The following is a 20467-nucleotide window of genomic DNA, read 5'->3' on the forward strand; positions in this document are numbered from 1 at the left end:
TCGAATTATCCAGGCGTGGAAAATGCGGCACGCGGTATCGCACTTTTGAACGCGATTGTTCCTGTTCCTCTTTCCGTTGTGCCATTCGAGAAAGTTTTGGCGCACGGTGAGAACGCTCTATACGCTTTTATAATGGTACCGTACTTCGCGTTCATCGAATAATTAGGAATTTTAATTATCGTGCGAAATCTGACTAAATTTTTAATTTGCACTTATTAAATTTGAAAAAATATAACGGGCTGCATTAACGGGAGCGAAGTAACTTGGGAATTTTTATTTGTAATTTGTGCTTAATTTCTTAGAAATATGACTCGTCGGAAGAAAATTAATTAAATAGACATCGAGAGAGAGAAATCGTATACAAAAATCCATTATAAATTCGTATAACTCCAACGATGTTTAATTTGCACTTATTACACTGTTAAATATTAAAGGATGAAATTTAAACCAATATTTTGAGTTAAATAATACTCTGTTATTTTTAACTACCATGTGTGTCAAAATTTATTATTTTAACACAAAACAGTATTATTTTAACTTTATTGGTTCAGTTAAATTAATGATTTATCAAGTAAAAAGCAGTGGCGACCTACAGGAATGGTTTTAAAAATGATATACAAATGGAGTATATAATTTAACACGAGTTTAACAGTGTAACTTTACAAAATATATATAGGTAACAGACTGCATCAACGGGAGTGAAGTAGTTTGGGAATTTATATTGTGTAGTTTATGCTCAATCTTTCAAAGATATAACTGGCACGTCAGAAGCTACATTGAAAGAGAAATCGTACAAAATCCATTATAAATTCATACAAAAATCCACTAGAAATTCGTCCGACAATGTACTTGTTAAATTAGAAAAAAAAAAAATAGACTGCATCAACGGAAAGCGAAGTAACTTGGGAATTTGTATGGGTAATTTATGCTCAGTCTCTTAGAGATATAACTGGCACGTCGGACGAAAATTCATTAAACAGGCATCGAGAGAGAAATCGTATACAAAAATCCATTATAAATTCGTGCAACTGGTCGGGCGTATTAGTTAGGAGAAAGTGTACGGAAATACGTCGTTTCGTTTCCGAAAGGATCGTTTGTCCGTTCCATTTCGGACATCACGGAGAATTATTAACCAGATTAAGTTCCGCGTCGATCTTCGGTCAAAAATGGAATGGATTTCACACGCAATTGATTTTAACGAGAGCGACCGACGTGCAAATCGCGTGCAAACGTTACGGCCGGTAGTAACGTGATGTTACAACTCTATAAATATATCTAAAACGCTCTCGATCTAAAAATTCAATCACGATTGCCTTAAACCGACAAGCAATCGATCAATGATAAAAGTTAACGACAATCGTTTCCAAAAGAATCGTTTGTCCGTTCCATTTCGGACGCCACGGAGAACTATTGACCAGATTAAGTTCCGCGATGATTTTCAAGCAAAAATAGATTTCACGCGCAATTGATTTTAACGTGAGAGACCAACGAGCAAATCGCGTACAAACATTACGGCCAGCTTATACGCTGATGTTACAAAACTATAAATATTTCTAAAACGCTTTCGACCTTAAAATTCAATCATAAGCCGGTATTCATAGTCGGATCTTATATTTAAGACCGTCTTAAATAATATCTTAAGATGGTCTTAAATATAAGATCTGACTATGAATACCGGCCATAATTGCTTAGATCGACAAATCGATGATAAAAGTTAACGACAACTGAGTTAATATAGCATTTTCCGAACGACGAGCGAACGATGGCTGACAATTTCCTAGAAAAAGAAAAAGCTATATTTATGGCGATAAAAACGCGTAACAACGCGTGTTCTCCTTATTATCACTGCGTGATGCCCGTAATTACGCGATCTGCGAAATTACGAGCGTCTGAAATTACATTTACAGGCAGTAACGCGCATCTGTAATGTCCTTTCCCGTCTTTACCACGTAGGTGTGTGCACGCAATAATATCATTTATATTTATTTTCCAACGCGTTCATTCACGGAGGCGGTATCGTAATCGTATTACGCTCTCGCGATACCGCCTCCGCACACGAATTTATATAATTACGGGGACCATTTAATTATCGAAAGGCTCGTCAGCAAATTGTAATCCTTAAAAGTATAAACTACACTTGAAGAGACACACACTCGACGTTCCGCATTGTGGAAGCGCAGTCTGGCGTTGCAGGATATTTCAAATCGGCCAGCGTGCACGCGTTTTTCTCTACACGCGCGCACGCACGGGCGCGTTTCGTGATGATGAAGAGAAAAAAAGAGAGAAACAAATTGCCGCCACACGTGTTATAATTTAAATATCGATTGCACGCAAGAGATCCGGATTCATTGAGATCTGATCGCTTGTTGAATTTTAAGACTTGTCGAGAGTGCGTTTATCATTATCCATATAATTTATATAAAAAATGTTTTATCCGGTAATGACATGATCGATCAAAAATATTTTATAAATTTATAAATGAGGACTACTTTAATTGGGAAAGATATTGATATAACTATAAACTACTTAATTTTTTTAACAGCGCCGTTAACGAGCAGCAAGCGAGCCCGTGCCGCATGCGTTTCTTCTCTCAGCCATCGCTTCGACCGTGAAACGGGACGAAACTTCGTAGTCAGACGGAAAAAAAACCATATCGGCATCATAGTGGTTCATTGATACAGCATACTTGCACGTTTTGCACAGCCTGATAATTGGGCCAACAAAAAATGCGCACGTGTATACATGTATATATTGATGTCCTGTTAACGGGCTGGATTGCCGCGTACGTAGGATATTTAAAAAAAAAAGATCCGAGACGTATAGTGTTCACTAAGAGGAGTAAAAAAAATGCTTAATCAGCGTGAGTTGAAGGATTAAACATGAAATCATGATCAAAATGAAACGATATTCGGTTTTGGTAATATCAGTGATAGGCTTGCATTTTTGCGCAAATCCGTTTTAGGACTTTTTTTTCACACAAATCGAACTTGTTCTGGTTCTGTTTATTTCCGCTTTGCTAATATATTTTATAATTTTGCAGCAGAATATTCGGAATATCGCCGTTGTGATATGTTTCACGAGATAGTCACTATTCGATGAATCTAATGCTTTTACATGCGGAATGATCAGAATTGATTTACATAAAAGATAGAATAATATAAATCCAAAATTTGCGTTAAATGTAAAACGCAAATTAATTACTTATATTACCAAAACCTGAAAATGTCTATATCTGGCGTGCTTCGACCTACGTTGATCAGGCATCTTTTATTAAATATGTCAATGAACATTACACACTATATTAGTCTTGGATCTTTTCCTTTAAATTGGTTGTATATCGATCACCTCCCAAACTCTTTCAACAGTTTTCAAGTACAATATAGAAACATTATGAAAATATAATAACTTATAATCACAACGAAAATAGAAATAATTACATATTGCCGATAGTAAAAAAATAATAAATAAATTATACACATTATTTATTATTCATATATTCGGATCGCTATCAAATAGACACGCCGTTTTCACTTTTAATTATTTAAATCCTGCGACGAAGAGCGGAGAAAGAAAGAATTTCACTATTTCTCCATTCCGCTTTGACATTCCATATAAAGCCACATGATAAAAGCATATGGCCCATAATCTCGACATAATTAAAAACTGGCGTGGCTAAATACGCCTTCGTGAGAACAAGGCAAGTTGAAGCAATTAACTTGGCTTATATGAACCAATTAGCATAACACGTGCATCCGATTTAACGGGACCGAGGAGCCACCGGGCGAAGGAATTTCACGGTGATTCACGTGAAAGAGCGAGTCGCTTTTGTCCGTGCGCCCGAAATTTCATCTCGTTGATCCGAGAAGTGGAGTAAACGTCTCACGATCGAGGAGAAATCTCATTAATGCGCATCTAAGTGACTTTTAAAAAACGAGCGTTTCGGTTTCGCGGGAAAAATTCGAAAGTCTCGATTTTTGTTCAATCGCTATTCAGATTTCAAATTTCAAGCAGCGTGCCCCTCCCTCTCTTGTCCTACACTGTAGGAGTACTATCTGGCAACTTATCGCGAGAGATATATATGATATGTAAAAAACGGAAATGCTGGATTTGGAGATTTAAAAAAATGTACCTTTTTTATTTCTATGAAAATATATTTAAAGCATTATAAATAATATTATTACCTCGAATATAACATCAATTTTTAGAAGTAGTTTCTTATCGTTGTGAGATATCTTAAAATTCCATACTGTCGGCTGAAACTGAAAGCAAACATGAAATTACGATAGAAGTTAGGATCGTTAATTATACAAAATTTGTACAAAAACTGATTTCGCTAATTATGGCGCGCTTACTTTTTCCTTTTAATCTCTGTTCCCGTCGCTCAGCCTCCAAGTGTCGTAAGAATTCTTGAAAAACGTGCAGTGACTTGTTCAAGCTCGTTTTCTTGTAATCTTTAATTCGTTTTTTGTTTAAGTCGTATGTCTCTTCTTCAGCCTTGTCCTTCACATCGTACGCATTGATCTCACCTATCAGCGTCATTATTGTAGGGACCTTATCAGGATCAAATTTATCCACCGCACTCGCGTTGAACGGTATACAAACTTTGCCAGTTTTCGGATGGATGCAAAAAGGCGATTTCAATAAGTGATTTAAGCCTTTGCTGACATTTATGTCTAATCTTGGATACGAGTATTGTAATTTTATCTCTTCGATCAAGTGACGGTACAAATACCATTTTCGGTCGCCCTGAAGTTAAATAAATTAAGTAATTTCGATCTTCCAAATTAAAATGCGATAATGAATTAGAATCGTTCCAATATAATCGTACCCCTGTCCGTTTAGATTCGATGTACTGTATAAATGCGTTCCACCTTGCTTCACTGGTATTTTCTTTACCGAACAACACCTTTACTTCCTGTCTATCTTCGTCAGTAGGCAATATCGGAAGGAACTTTTCGATTGCTTCTTCCGTGCCCAACATGTTTTGCTCTCTGACGCACATTTCAATGAAAACAGGATCGATTATATCCAGAGCACGCCTGTAACATATATCATCTCTCCATATATTACAGATTTCTATTTAAATTATTATTATTGTGACCGATATGTAGACCTACTTGATGGAATGGTGAATTTTATCGCCGGTGAGATGTACCTTCTTCTTCATAAATTCACCTCCGCCTATAATCTGTAAATATTCGGCAACAGCCGCTCGTACTTGTCCTGACAAGGTGCGCGCTGCGGAATCACATACCCAACAATGAATACCTCTTCTGCCAGAGAATACCCATAAAATATGTTTGTATCCAAAATCCACTGTAAAGGTAAATTACTCAGTTACTTCAGAATATTCACTGGCGTTACAGGCAGTATAGTGACATAAATACATACTTACATCTCAATGCGTTGTCTAATATCTTACAAGCAAGTGACATGAATTTCCAACACTTGCCGCAAATGTCTGTTCCCTTGCAACACGTTCTTACTTCATCGTAATCAGTCATGTCTATATCAAACACCAATTCTCTCTCTACTGGCTGAAAATTTGGGCCTCTTCTTTGATCTTTCGGCCTAAAGATATATAAACGCTCAATTTTATTCATTACGCCTTATTTCTTTAAAAATTGTATTACTTTTTATACTAATATCTCTTATGACATATAAAAATTAAAGCTGACATCACATTTTTTATGAAATATAGATTTAAACCGTGATAATTATTAAACTTTTTTTCCGATTATTTTTACTATTTAATTTAGCATTCTGTTTTAAAATAGATTTAATTAATAGCGTAATTATTAATGTCTCCCTGTCTCTGTCTGTCACACCTATGTTATGCTCAATATTCTGTTCAAATCTGCTGGCAAACTGCTAACATTTTAGGAATAAAGTCTACCGTAGCGACATATCAGATCATTGAAATCATTGAAATATCGCTTAGAATTACTTAAAGGAATCAATATGAAGATCAAAAATTTCAAAATCAAAGACCATAAACCAGAACTGATCTTACAAGAGAATCCATTACTGAGAAGAAATACGACAATCTTTGTACAGTAAATTGTGATATACTTTACTGAGAGTTATAAACTGCTCCTATATCTATTTTATGCGGCAGCAATCTTTTAATCTCATCCGACAGTGCCTTCTGATCGTTGAAAGACTGGTAGCGTATGTAAATGTCGTCCGAGAGAGTAAACGAGAATTCTCTCTTGCTAAAAGTACCCACTGAAAGGAAGAATTAAAAAATGATATGACATTGTTAGATACGGCGCATTAAATATATATTAAATACGAGCAAAGGAAAAATAGAAATCTTACTCTTACCATTTCCATAACTCAGCCACCTGTGATAGTCGGCGAAGGGAAACAATCTTGAGTAATAGACTGGTAATAAGTCAAGCAAATCCGAAATGTCACCCATTTTAATGTAATTAACTTCTTTCCTTCAAGATTCCTTCGGGCCAAGGGTGAGTTAGGCGCTTTTGACTAGCCCTTTAGGTCATATAGCACAGAGTCTCTTGCTCTGTTATTTAACTCGAACGTATAAGGTTATGCACGTGCAACTTCGAAATCTGCTATTTCTTACTGCAGATTTTCTGCTCGTTAAATATACTGAAATAATATTGTATACATCAACGTTGGAATAATGTATAAACCCGTTTCAACGCACGAAGTTTAAACACAGAAACCAGAAACACGCGGAATGGATCACAACAGAGAAATGGCGCGAAGTTCATACAATTGCTTTCGGATTAGGTTAAGTATAGAAGTTTGTTCTTTTTCGACGAGTTAAAGAGTGAGACAAGTACGTTCTGTTTCACTCTAACTTGTTGCACCAATGTGCACCCAGTTCAAGAAGTTCTTCGAAAAAGAACAGACAGTATTCGTGGAACCGTCGAATTACAGTACAAACTGTAATAGATGTTTGTGTGGAGAGCACAAAAAAGTACTATGCCCTCCCTACTTTTATGATATAATTTATTCAAATTATACCATTATAATTTAGTCATTAATGACAATTTAACTTCTACGTAAAAGACTAATCCTACGAACATGACGCATAACTTTTCACGCATAAACATTTTATTTATTGATATCGATACACGTACATTGAATAAAGTTTATAATATAGTGATTTTAGTATGTTTACATAGACCATTTTATATGTTCTACATGTATATAAAAATATAGCTATATACTATACTCAGAAATGAACAGAATTATCAAGATTTATATTCTTGTATGAACATGAACGATTCAATTAATTTCTTGTCGATATTTCTGAGCAAGCGTATAAGTACAAGTTATTACAAAATGACTTGTCATGCATCAATAACATATTTTATCTACACTTTCATGCATTTCATATACTGTCAAGCATATACATATATGAAAAGTAGTTCGTGATTTATCTCTTTACTTATTCTAATAGAAAAAAAAACTCTTATCCAATAATTTTGTATGCAAGGCAAATGAGATATTTCACGAATTTGGAATAAAACGTCTATACTTCACACCTCGATATTTACTTCAATATATACTTTACTTATAATACAGTCTTTTCGGCGAAAAAAGTTCTTGCTCGCCATCAATATCAGCTACTTGCAAAATCATTGGGGATTAGATGATCCATTTCTTGTCATTTCCCATAATCTTTCATTTGCATGGGTAGCTTATACAACTATCGCATATATAAAATAATGCCACTTATGCTGCATTATGCTAAACATTTTTTAAAAGGATATCAATATCACATATAGAAGCGTGATTGACACACACACACACACATACACTCATGTACGCAAAGACACACGCATACAATTTTTCGATAATATCAACCATCTTTTTTTCTTTCAGTTATTAAAAAAAATACTGGCATTATTCATATAAGATAGAAAAAAGTGTATGAATATGTTAGGAGATAAAAAAGCCTCAATTAAACAATGTTAAATCAAGCGTATGTAAAACCGAGAATTTAAGGATTAATAGAAATCAAAGACCGAGATCATTAGAACTATTGACAATTGTACGATTAATATATCATGCCAAGAGTGATTAACATATCATATTATTATGGGTTTATTATTTTTCATGACAAGGGTTAATCATATATGTGGATATATTTATATACATCTAATCGTAAATTACTTAGATCTGTTTTACATTTCTATTAATTAGACATATATTTATTCCAGTTGTCGTTTAACATTGAAGCAATAGTATCTATATAAATTTTATGTGTATATGTGTATATTTAATTATTTACAAAAAGTTCCCTATGTATATAACTATTTTCAAACATCGATAATTATAATCATAAAATTGTAAGAATAATAGTGTATTTATACTGCTCTTCATATAAATAAGTAAATATTTAATATTGTCTAATCCGTAAAAGTTCTTAGAAAATTTTACACATAAAGTATTCTCTCCTTCAGCCCCTATTTCTAGTAACAACAGCTTAACATTGTTCAATTAAATGCTAGAAATTTTTGGTCATGGTTCTTAGAGCTGACCTTTTATCTTGATGATTGGCTTTTTCAGCCAATTTATTCAATTTTGTTAATTTTTAAGGTTCACGACCAATTGGAAAAAGATAAGAAAGAAAGGCCCGACCAATTGGCTGAAAAAGCCAATCATCAAAATAAAAGGTCAGCTCTGAAAACCATCACCAAAAATTTCTAGCATTAATGTTAGAAATTTTTGGTCATGGTTTTTAGAGCTGACCTTTTATCTTGATGATTGGCTTTTTCAGCCAATTTATTCAATTTTGTTAATTTTTAAGGTTCACGACCAATTGGAAAAAGATAAGAAAGAAAGGCCCGACCAATTGGCTGAAAAAGCCAATCATCAAGATAAAAGGTCAGCTCTAAAAACCATGACCAAAAATTTCTAGCATTGTTAATAGATCGATAATTCGATGTCTGCTGAAAAATGTATTGGCTACATTTAGAAAATACGATCGAATAATTGGCTTTTGAAAAATGATGGTTATCCAACATTTTGGTAAGCATTTTGAAAAATAAAGGTGTAGGTACTACTTATTCGCAAAAATTTTATATTTTATAATTGCACAACCGTTGCATCTCTAAAACATAATCGTCGAACATGGTCGTGTTTTAGATATAAAAACGTTTTAATGGAATTTAATCATCAATAACACTTTAAAACCCCGGCGAAAATTGTAAAATATTTCGCTGTAAAATATATTTCTAATCATTGTAAATTCTGAAACTAAAAAAGATACTACTTTATCGCTGCAGAAAAAAAGATAAACATACACATTCCGTTTTACTTGTCACGAGGCATCTTGACAAGAACTGTCCTGGTGCCTTCGGTATCAGAGATGTTGATCTTGAGCTCGTTAGTAAGAGCTTCGAGCTTATCGACTTTGACCGTCCTCTGTCCGCCTGGATTCGGCGGTGGCCATGTGTCGTCCAGCGGTGGTTCGATATACTGTTTCTTCGTCTTTGAGATGGCAAGATCTGGTTTTAAGCCAAGCGTTCCTCCCACATGGTTTACGGAAGAGACGTACTTAGGAGTAGGTTCGCTGTCAATACGGGGACGTTTGTACAGAGGCATCTGAATTACCGGGCTGTAATCGTGATCTAGAAGACCTTCGACCTCCTGTAACAACTCCTCGCCGTATTGCTGTAGTTCTTCGTCCATTAGCTGCTTCGTATATAATAAAGTTCTCGAGCGACCTAAAATTAAAATTATTGTCTCGTAGAATATGGCTCGGCTATGATTATTGTGATATAGTTTACGCTATGATTCCATCAGCAACTACATATGCAGATACATTCATTAAATATTTCGAATCTATTCTACAGTCTGTCGCACAAGAGCACGTGAATGATTACTTTTGTGTTTTAGAATCAAAATTTTTTATATGTTTTGAAACATTAAATATATTCTCATGTTATTATAAAATCGTGACGTACGGTGGAGATCATTACTATTACAAAAACGAAAGATAGTAAGCATATAATTAATATCACTCGTATGAATCAAATTACGAAAAAAATTAAATAATTTATTTTCTTTTAATATCTATTCTTTTATTTAATTAAAAAGTATAGCATTGATGTCAGCGATATCATAAAAAATATAAGAACTTTCTTATACACATAGTTTATCGCCGAAAATTATAAAATGTTATTTAAAATATTTTGTATAAAACGAAAAAGCTATGCTTTATTTAAAAAAAAAGTTTATTCCAACAGGGATTCTATACACAAGTTACGCGAAAACAGAATTGTCTCAATAATAAACGAATCAGTGAAAGGATCAGTGTTTTTCTTCCCCCTTTTAGAAAGTAGTAAGACTACTTTTTAACGATCCCATAAGCGTGTTACAGTTTTCACTGTTCTCGCACGTATATAGGTCTCTTATTATTAATTTTGTAAACAAGATGACACGTTCGAAGGGTTACATTTTTTTAGAATTTAAAACAGCCGATTCTTTTCTCTTTTACTCAAATTCTCGCTTCTCCGATTTTCTCTTTTTAATTTATATATATTTATATCATATTCTGTCCTAATTTCTACACATGCATATTATTTAAATTCGGAAAAAATTAATTTTTTGCGAATTATACAAAACGAAATATCACTTTCAAATCTGTTAATGAACTCGTTGAACGGTTTCCTGCTGAATTTAGACAATCTAAATACCACGTGCGTCAGTTATTTTGCAATGTGCAACTGCGACGAAATACAAAACGAAATATCACTTTCAAATCTGTTAATGAACTCGTTGAACGGTTTCCTGCTGAATTTAGACAATCTAAATACCACGTGCGTCAGTTATTTTGCAATGTGCAACTGCGACGAAATTCGAGATCATTATTTGTCAAATGGAATTTGCTGTGTATACAGTTCAATACCACGAAAAATCAATTTTCTTAAGAAAATGAAATCTGTACAAGTAAAAGTATTTTTTCAAATAATAATCAATAGTAATGCAGCACCAAAATTTAAATATCTTTAAATATCTTATTAAATATCTTTAAATTCACAATTATAATTTAATGTAAAAAATCTTAAATTACAATTAATTACATTTTCTACTGCGTGTTACGTAAAATCTTATCAATGCCTACGACTTATTAATGTCATTGTTGACGCTTGGTCTGTTTTACAGTCTGTGTAAATAATGATAATATGAAGGATAAGCATAAAAAGATTTTGAACATTATCAAAAGGTATTTATAAACGTTGATACTCTTAGGTTTCTATTGAATCTCGGGTCTAAATATTATGTCATTGTATCTTGTTAAGATTATGTTCATGGTCACTTATATTACATAACACTTATTCCATTTAACTTTATTGAAAGTTAATTTATTGTGATTCAAATTTTTCATATAAGAAAGAGTCTTCTAATAAAAGAATGACAGAACGTACCTGCGAGTGATGTTTTTTCTGGTTGCTCCTGCTCTTGTGTTAAATCGTTACTGTTATTGTTGGAATGTGGTCGCAAATTCGGTAAAGCGACGAGGGCTAACGAAAGCAGCAAGACCATCAGACAAGTTGCCGGTTGGGCGCTCTTGTTGCCCTTTTGTATGAGCGCTTGCAGTCTCTTTAACTGGCCAGCCAAACTTTGATTTTGCGATTGTAAGGCTTTGATTCGTTTCAGCAACGTTATATTCTCCTCTGTACACTGTTTCACGCGATCTTCCAAGCCATCCACGTACTCTTTTTTCCTCTTGCGGGAATCCTGCGCGGATATCTTATTACGAATCTTGCGTCTGATTCTCTTCAATTCACGCTCCTCGTGCTTTGTCAACGGATAATGACTGGGCAATGTGATACCCTCTTTTTGCAATAATCGCTTTTCCTCGGCATTCAACTTTAGTCGTGGATAAGTCGAGTCAGTTTCCGACGTCACTTCATCACTGGAATTGCAACCTTTGTCGCTATTGGAGTCCTCTTGTTTGATAGTCATCTAATTATAACATGAAAACAGTCGTTAATATGTATCATTATCTACAATATAACATCTTTGTATTATAACTATAATTAGCGTTTTAATGAATATAACAATATTTTGACATTACTTTTTCAATAACAAATTCTTTAATAAAATTTTATAATTTTTTTTAATTTCTTCTTAGTGTTAAAGTATCGATTATTTCTGGGTTATAAGCAAAATTGAAAATTGTGCTTTTTACAAATTAAATTTCGACAAACCAGACCAACCAGACGAATGGCAATACTACATCCTTTATTTAACTTTACATTGAATTTGTTATAAGAAAATTTAAAGTATAATTTTAAAAATGATACACCGATACATCTCTCTAAATACATGCGTAAATAAATCTGTTTATCGAAGAGTTTCTTTAGATATTATATTACATATCGCGTACCTGAATAGGTTTGTTGATTATGTTTGCTTGATTGATCTTGAAGCCTTTCAAGTTTTTTGCTGGTGTCGTCATGATCTTGATAGTTCGGACTTCCTTCATATCCTTCAGACTCACTGGCAATAGGATAGACCGCGGATTACCGGAGCCCATTGGAGTGACGCGTATCAATTGTCGAATATTTCGCTTTCCGTTACATAGATTGCGAATATTTACGGCATTCTCTTGCGGCGTAGGTTGCTGTTGTTTAGGTGCTGGATCTGTATAATCATATACCTCATATCATACGAGACCCTCGTATATCTTCACATATTACAGGTTGAACTTCTATGCGGAGAGAACTTCCATATTAGAAAAGAAAAATAATCCGTTTTTAAAATTGATAATTAATTTTTAAAATTAATTTTTTATATTGATTGCCAAATGATGGGAAGCTTCAAATCAATGGCAGGTACATGTCTTAAGTGTGTATCATAATTTATGAGACGCGAACATGTTATCGAAACTAAAATTGCATCATGTTGGTCAGGATAATGACACGTTATTCAATAACATTTCCCGTAGCCCTGCGTTTAGTATATCATATTATTACATATCATAGATATTTACATATGTCCCTGCCTGAACGTGATAAGATAATCTTACCGATATCAACTACCGGTTGCTCCGTAGCGATAGTAGTGCCCAAGCTCGGCGTAGTATTGTTTGGCGTTACAATGGCAACTAAAGATTGCTCGTAATCCATCTCTTCGGCCAGGTCGGTGGTCGGCGAGCCGATATTCGAGCTCATGACAGATCTGATTGGGCTATCTACACTACCTAAAGACGGACTGGCCGCAGGTTCAAAATCCACAAAATTTTGTGGACTGTTCAGGTCCGAATTCCCGATCTCCTCTTCCTCATTATTGTCCGTCCTCGTCAGAAACGGACTCAATTGCTGTTCGTAGGAAAGACTCAGCGCGCTGGAGAGTCCGCTGTCCGACGAAGAGGATGCGATCGTTTCCAGATCCTTCCCGATCAAGTTGAAATCGAGATCTGGATCCTCCATCTTCAAGATCGAGGCAAGCAGGTCGTCGGAATTCGTCGGGCATTCTTCTGCCTGGAATATCACACAAACGTCGTGTCCGTGTCTTAATCTTTCAACAACAGATTTTATGTACTACATCGGATCAGTGCAAAATTTAGAAATTCGACAAGTTATTTATCAACCGCTAAACCACCCGTATATTTTCTTTTTTTTGTGCGTCAACATAAAATTAAGATAAATCGAGAAAGAAGGATGCAAAATAAAATCTGGCTTATGTAATCGAAATCAATACGACGCATTTGCATCTCATTTGCCGAATGCGTATTATCGTTAAATATTGGTAGACGTGCAGTGAAACGAGATATCGAGCTTATCAGAAGAATATTTTTTTGGAGAAAGACAAAATGTTCCTCCTCTTATCGAATCTCAATGCAATAAATTTGCTATCCGACGTGTATCTTAAGAACAACGCGTACGATTTCATTATTGTCTTCGATTTTATCAATCCTACGTTACTCGCGCGAGGTATAAAATACATCCCAGTCTTCGAAATGTATTAAATTCACAGAATCAAATTTTATCGATCGAATACTGCGCACAAATTGCCAACAATTAAACGATAACTTTTGCGCTTATCTTTATCTAAAAGATACATAGAATATTATCAATCCTTTTTTTAATTGTAAATCGTCAAACAGAACAATAAAAATTGAAATATAATGTTGAAATGAATAAAATGCATCCTATGCCAATAACTACGTTTAAAAAAAAAAACAGGCGAGTAACGTAAGATTAACAACGATAATATATAATTATAGAAAGATAAAGAATTGTAAAAATATAAATTTATATCGGTGAGTGCGCCAAGCTGGAGAGTTAAGACTTGCGGTTACGAAGAATTCCGTAACATAACGGTATCCGTTCAAAGGTCATTCGCCGCGTGAAGAGACCGGCTTCTCGAGTTTCTGGTTCGAACGAAACTCGAAAAGAAACCGAAAGAGATCTGATCCGATTAATCAATCATAAATACATTAACGCATCACGACATTAAAATAGAAAATACTTGAAAATTATTCGATATTTTTATACGAATATTACTAGGAAGCGATCGTGTACGAAGAAAAAAAAACCGATAAAAAAGGGCTTCACGCGTAAATAATTAATATTAATTGTGCAGATAATGACGCTATCGTTAAATGTATTTGCGTAGTTACGTTCAGACATGGGACGGCGGATGACGCATTCGCCACGTGCCGACGCATTTCGAACATTCAATTATGTTTATTATGTACGCAGTAAATAAAAAAAAACGCATTTCAAATCGTTTGACTAATCATCGGTAATCGGAATAGATACAATCAGATATAAATACAACTTGTGTGATACTCAGTTTCAGCGACTTGGGACTGAGGTTAAACGCGAGACCACGTGGGTATAGTCGGCGCACCATATGTTAAAAGCGTGCCACTGACAAAAGAGAGATACATCCTCCGTATATTAACGTTATCTCTTGAATAATTCTCGGCAAAGACTCTACGACCTAGTTTTTGAAAGAACGTTTCATATTAACGTTATCCTCCGTGCGATTTGGCGATTTTAAATGATGAACCTGACGGTGTGAAGCCTTTAAACCCTACACGATGCCTATAATCCCTGACAGAATTTTATTCACGATTTTCTGTGCCCTGTAATATGAAAAGAAAAAATATTTGAAGAATTAAGACACATATACAAAGTATACGTCAGAATGTATATTTGCAATATATAAAATTATGAATAAAGTTCCAAAGTTCTAAATTCTGATAAAAATTATAGATCGCTCAAAGTGTAGCTCGACTGCAGTATTAATTGAGATAAAAACGATATGGAATAACAGACACATATAAATATAAACAAATAGATAAGGAATTCCATTCTTGTCTGCATGCACGAGAGCACATGGCGTTTTGTACACCATATGTTAACATGAATTAAATTTCACGTATGCCAAGCTTTATCGATAAAATACATACGCAGTTTTTGATAATGAACAGAGTTGTCGCTGCAAAGATGATTAAAATTACGATTTGCGAGCAATTGCAATAATTGCTAACCATATTATCGACTGAAATAACTAATGCTAGAGTATTATTTGTTTCTTGAACAGGCACACGTGCTCTCGTTACATTGTAATAGAACATAAAAGGATTATTCAAATATAATCGGTAGTTAATTTATTTGACAAAGCGTTAAAATTTATCTCTATTTCAATGAGCTTCTATAGGCCTGTTCTTTTTAACTGAACTTCTTGCACAGTTCATCTTTTCTCTTTTTCTTTTCATGTTGGAGAGAAAAAGAGAAAAGATGAACCGTGCAAGAAGTTCAGCTAAAAAGAACAAGCCTTATACATATTTATGTATATATATATGTGTGTGTGTGTGTGTGTGTGTGCTCTGCTTTAGTTTTATTGAAAGTATATGTAAGTAGGTCTCTTAAATTCACAGCTAATTTGTCAGTTATTAGTCAGTGAACCAGATAAGAAATGGAATGTGACGAAATATCGCCATTGAGACTTTCTAGATATTAATTCTCAACGAAATGCAAGATTTTCAGCACCGTTTAATCCAGACAAGGATGTGAGCTGACACAATTCATTCTTGACAATTCTGATTATCGACCTCGTGGAGTTGAGTCATGCAACAGTAAATATCATCTCTTCTCACTTCTCAACAACGTATATCGTTTAATCAAACAAAACGCTGTTGCAAAATATGCATCTGGTCAGAAAGTAAATCACCATTCCACCATATGGAATATCCTATGCGAACTAATTTTAATGCCATAAGATTAAACAAGTCGCTCTTTCTTGGATTATGTAAATGGTAAAAAAAGCCACGCAAATTTTATGGAACTAAACACACCTCGAGTAATAAGATTGCGAGAATTTTTATCAAATAGACTGTCTCTATGCTATAGCGATACTATAATCATTCTAATATCGTATCACCAATCATGTCACCCTATCAATTGTATTTAAGTAGAGTTCAATATGTCACACATTATTAATGGACAGTGTAATACTTAGACTTTTAATAGATTATCAATTCGATAAATTTTGGAATTAAACATCTCGGAACGAAAGTATATCTCCCTTCAGCATCGCGAGAAATGACGCGTTGGATCCGTGCGGATAAAAATATGCCGAACCCACGTGCCAATCGCGCGTAGCGCTTGGTAAGCGCACGACGGAAACTTGCGGGTGGAATTGCGGGAGATCCGGGACTCACCGTGATGACGTCACCATAGTTATGGTCCACATCTTCGATGAGGTGGTGGCCGATCTCCAGCGAGCTCAATTCGGACAAGTTGTGATCCACAAACAGCTCATTTTTAACGTCCCCCTTGAGAAACGTGTCGTCCAGGAAATCAAACAGGTTCATGTCTGACGACATCACTGTCTAACATAGAAAATTTTTTTACAATTAGGCACAACCGTCGCGCGCTCGCCACCGCGCCTACCGCCGCTGTCAAAAACAAACCGCACTAACAATTAAACAATCGGGATCGGTGGTCGGTCAGCACTGGTCAGCACTTAACATTACGTGCGATCATCGCCGATCGAGGGTCGCACAGGGAGTCCGCCAGCGAAGCAGGCACTCGGGCAGCCCAGGCCCGGTTCCTCGCTTTTAATCTCGCCCCACCCTGTAGCCGAACGCACACCTCGAAATCCTCGAATCGCCGAGACTTCGTTTTAAGCGCTCGAATGCACCTTCAACACTTGGTCAACGCTTCTACGCTTTCACATTCTCGGATATTCGGGAATATCAATACGGTAAATTGACGGAACAACGCCTCTTCTATGAGGATAGCGTGCAGCGCTAAACCGCCAACGTGGCACGGTGGCATAGAGTCTCATTGATAAATATATATGTATACAAGTACGGTATATGTGTCATACGTATATCACAAATAAGAGCATCGATAAGGTACCACGTTTAAGATGGCTGACTTTACAGGAATTTGTGCAACTTGAAATGGAGACCTGCTAATTAGTATACGGAATGGGGCTCTTGAGCTCAGTCGCGATAAATTACGTAGTCGCGATACACGCCTATTTCGAATGGTCCAAATGCATATTTTTTCCCAAATATCCGTTTGATATGATCCACCTGCAAAAAACGTAATGCTATCAACCTATGTACGCAGCGAGTTTTCTTATTTAATATTTATTTTATTATTATATAGTGTTGTAATACTTAATTGCTCTAATTATGAAATTTATTATAGCCGGAAATCCGGTCGGTTACAGCGTTTTTAATGAAATTATAACGAGCTAATAGTAGCAGTATAAAAATCTGTGTATATAAGGCCTGTTCGTTTTAGCTGAACTTCTCGCACAGTTCATCTTTCCTCTTTTTCTTTTCGCGTTGGAGAGAAAAGGAGAAAAGATGAACTGCGAGAAGTTCAGCTAAAACGAACAGGCCTTTTTTTTACTCCACATTGGATGGAAAAAGATAAAAACTCTGAACTAGTGCAGTCAGTTCAGCAATAGAAAACGGTAGAGGTCCGATGGACCACGTTGCGATTTTATCACAGCCCACTCACAGAGCTGGTCCAGTGGAAAAACTCTAGGCACCGGTCGTTGTGAGTGGCTGCGGTCAATCGCAACTAGAGACCCTATAATAAGAGACTGGCCGTAAGGCCAGTTTTATCAAAATTCTGCGAGAGAGAAGGATATACATTCTCATATCGCTTTCTCTTTCTCTCTTTCTATTTCTCTTGCTTTGACAAAACTAGAAATCGCTCCAAGATCTTGGACGGAGAAAAAATTGACCAATCACATTTCAACAATTCGACAATTGACCATTGCGATTGGTTAATTCTTTCTCTGTCCGAGATCTCGGAGCGATTTCTAGCATTGTGGACACGAGACTTTAGGGCCTAGAGCCGAATGACTGACTTATAATTTTAAGACAATTAATGTTTTATGCTTTTTAAATCTTTGTTTTTTAGCAACGCACAATACTGCCTCGTGTCTTACAAATGTTGATACTTCGTCCACTCGTTTAAAACTTGAGACACAATAAGACATTGTGCGTTACTAAAAACAAAGATTTTTAAAGCATAAAGCAGTGTCTTAAAATTATAAGTCAGCCATTCTGCTTAGACCCTTATTATAGGGTCTCTATTTGTCTAATCGCAACGTGGTCAATCGGACTCCTACCAAAGAACCTTTACCATAGAAAACAGACCCCCTGTGGCCGCTGTATATCAGTACATCTAGGGAACCGAGCCTGGTGTATATATAGAAGTTGGCTGCGAGCTCAACACGCACCGCTCCGGCTTGGAACAAATAACTAGAGTGAATACATCATGGACAAACAGAACAGCTATCTACGGAGATTCATTTGCGTTCACTCACTTCCTGGAAAAGGACCATTATTTATTCTTCGACACCTGCGTCGCCTAAAATTGGCCAGATAGGCTTCGAGAAGGAATCTGAACTCGGACCTTCAACAACAATTACTGCGACGAGGGCACCAAGAAAACAAATTTCAATGTCACGTGTTTTGTTGATATAGAAGCGGTAATGGACCAGTTCCAACTGCAATACGGGTATGTCCACTCGGGTCTCTCCCTGTTCAAATTAACGTAAATTAACAACGGGGCAAACTATTTTCAACTTTGAACAACTGTCTATTACATCATTTAGATTGCCGACTTTTCGTTGGCAAATTTTATTTGGCGAAAGGGTTTGCGTGAAAGATTTCATATTTCCGTGCTTAAAGAATCACGTGATTGCGCGAAACTTCGAATTTATATGAAACTTGTTTTCACGTTTTCACTCGGAAAATCATATCATCATTGTCGGCAAACGATGGGATTGCGTCATAAAACCAAATGCATTCTCTCTTTCTCTCCATCCGTGTACCAGTGCATGCAGTATCGAAATTTGAATTTTTTTCAACTATATAGATTTTTTTTATTATTAATTTAAAACAATTTTATATTCGATTGCGAATTCATAGTAAAACAAAATAATGCATTCAACCAACTTTTCGAATTGTATGACAGAAGTTATCTTTGATTTCAAGGTTGATGCGTTCCGAATGTATTAAGTATATATTATTAACTTGACAGAGTAAAAGGTCAGAAAGAAGTACTTACAAAAGATACTACACCAACGTCAGTCGTCAGTATACGCAAGTTTTTGTGACATTTTTTGAGGCTATCGATACTATTATCTATGATAAATAATGATCATGCCCCATCGCCCCGTCGCGACTCACGACGTGCCGGCAACCAAACAAACGCACGCGTTCCACCGCCCACGCCCACCGGCGAGATACGATCAAAGTCGACCTGCATCGACCCTGGCCGAGTTATCGTGATTATCAAATGAGGCCTGAGGGCACCAGGGGTCCTATGCAAGAATATCGATATTATCGACTATGGATACAAATTTTTCGATTATCTCAGAATAAATTCATTTATAAAATATAATAATTATATTTACATGTATACAATGTAAATTATATTTAACGTGTCGTGTAAATAATGAGTAATCTATATGGCTCGTATATTGTCAGAAATTTATGTTTTGTTTGCATATTTATGTTGAATTACTATTTTTTTAGCACAACTTTTAGGACGCTATGAAAAATTAACAAATGGTTTTAATGAGTTTGATTTTATACTTATGGAAAAAATTAACGTGAACTAAATATGTTTTTGCCGTTTAAAAAATCATAAATGAGAGTTAGCATAAATAATAATGTTTCTATATATTTAGTATATCATGTATCTTTTATGTCACTGTACATTTAATAAATAAATTTATAACTGAAATCTAATCTAATCTAGTCTAAAACTCTTTTATTCTCGTACGACTGTTTGCAAAAATACAGTTTAAATAAATTAATCAATTGATCAATCAATCATTCAATTTACAATAGTTTACATTGATTACATTGTCCGCATGAAAAAGGTTTATGTGAACATAAATATGAACTATAAACAATATGCAAACGATCCATATGTCAATAATGTAATCATGAAACCGCGCGCAGCTCTGATTAACTTAAGAA

The 20467-nt window shown here is 35.3% G+C and overlaps 2 protein-coding genes and 1 long non-coding RNA gene across 4 annotated transcripts; all 3 read right to left on the reverse strand.

The window, feature by feature from the left end:
- Positions 1 to 4108: 4108 nt before the first annotated feature.
- Dnapol-alpha50 (DNA primase small subunit) lies at positions 4109 to 6756 on the reverse strand. The gene is made up of 7 exons (XM_071780344.1): positions 6328 to 6756; positions 6078 to 6228; positions 5396 to 5571; positions 5118 to 5316; positions 4829 to 5039; positions 4353 to 4746; positions 4109 to 4259 (listed from the first exon to the last, which is right to left on the reverse strand). Exons 1-7 carry the CDS (start codon positions 6422 to 6424, stop codon positions 4234 to 4236), a joined length of 1254 nt encoding a protein of 417 aa, XP_071636445.1. The 5' UTR covers positions 6425 to 6756; the 3' UTR covers positions 4109 to 4233.
- Positions 6757 to 8058: 1302 nt separating this feature from the next.
- Positions 8059 to 17290, reverse strand: LOC139814229 (uncharacterized). 2 transcript variants are annotated; one of them, XM_071780343.1, is made up of 6 exons: positions 16928 to 17290; positions 16667 to 16833; positions 13019 to 13472; positions 12377 to 12633; positions 11412 to 11952; positions 8059 to 9707 (listed from the first exon to the last, which is right to left on the reverse strand). In XM_071780343.1, exons 2-6 carry the CDS (start codon positions 16829 to 16831, stop codon positions 9295 to 9297), a joined length of 1830 nt encoding a protein of 609 aa, XP_071636444.1. In that variant the 5' UTR covers positions 16832 to 16833; positions 16928 to 17290; the 3' UTR covers positions 8059 to 9294. The 2 variants fall into 2 exon arrangements, with proteins under 2 accessions (XP_071636444.1, XP_071636443.1); XM_071780342.1 differs by having other exon boundaries at positions 16667 to 16837; positions 16928 to 17289.
- Positions 17291 to 18526: 1236 nt separating this feature from the next.
- On the reverse strand, positions 18527 to 19731 carry LOC139814231 (uncharacterized). Its single transcript, XR_011732377.1, has 3 exons — positions 19548 to 19731; positions 18802 to 19017; positions 18527 to 18722 (listed from the first exon to the last, which is right to left on the reverse strand). It is a non-coding gene; the product is annotated as an uncharacterized lncRNA (long non-coding RNA).
- Positions 19732 to 20467: the final 736 nt, after the last annotated feature.

This window comes from Temnothorax longispinosus, chromosome 6 (genome assembly GCF_030848805.1).
Source record: "Temnothorax longispinosus isolate EJ_2023e chromosome 6, Tlon_JGU_v1, whole genome shotgun sequence".
Lineage (NCBI taxonomy): Eukaryota > Metazoa > Arthropoda > Insecta > Hymenoptera > Formicidae > Temnothorax > Temnothorax longispinosus.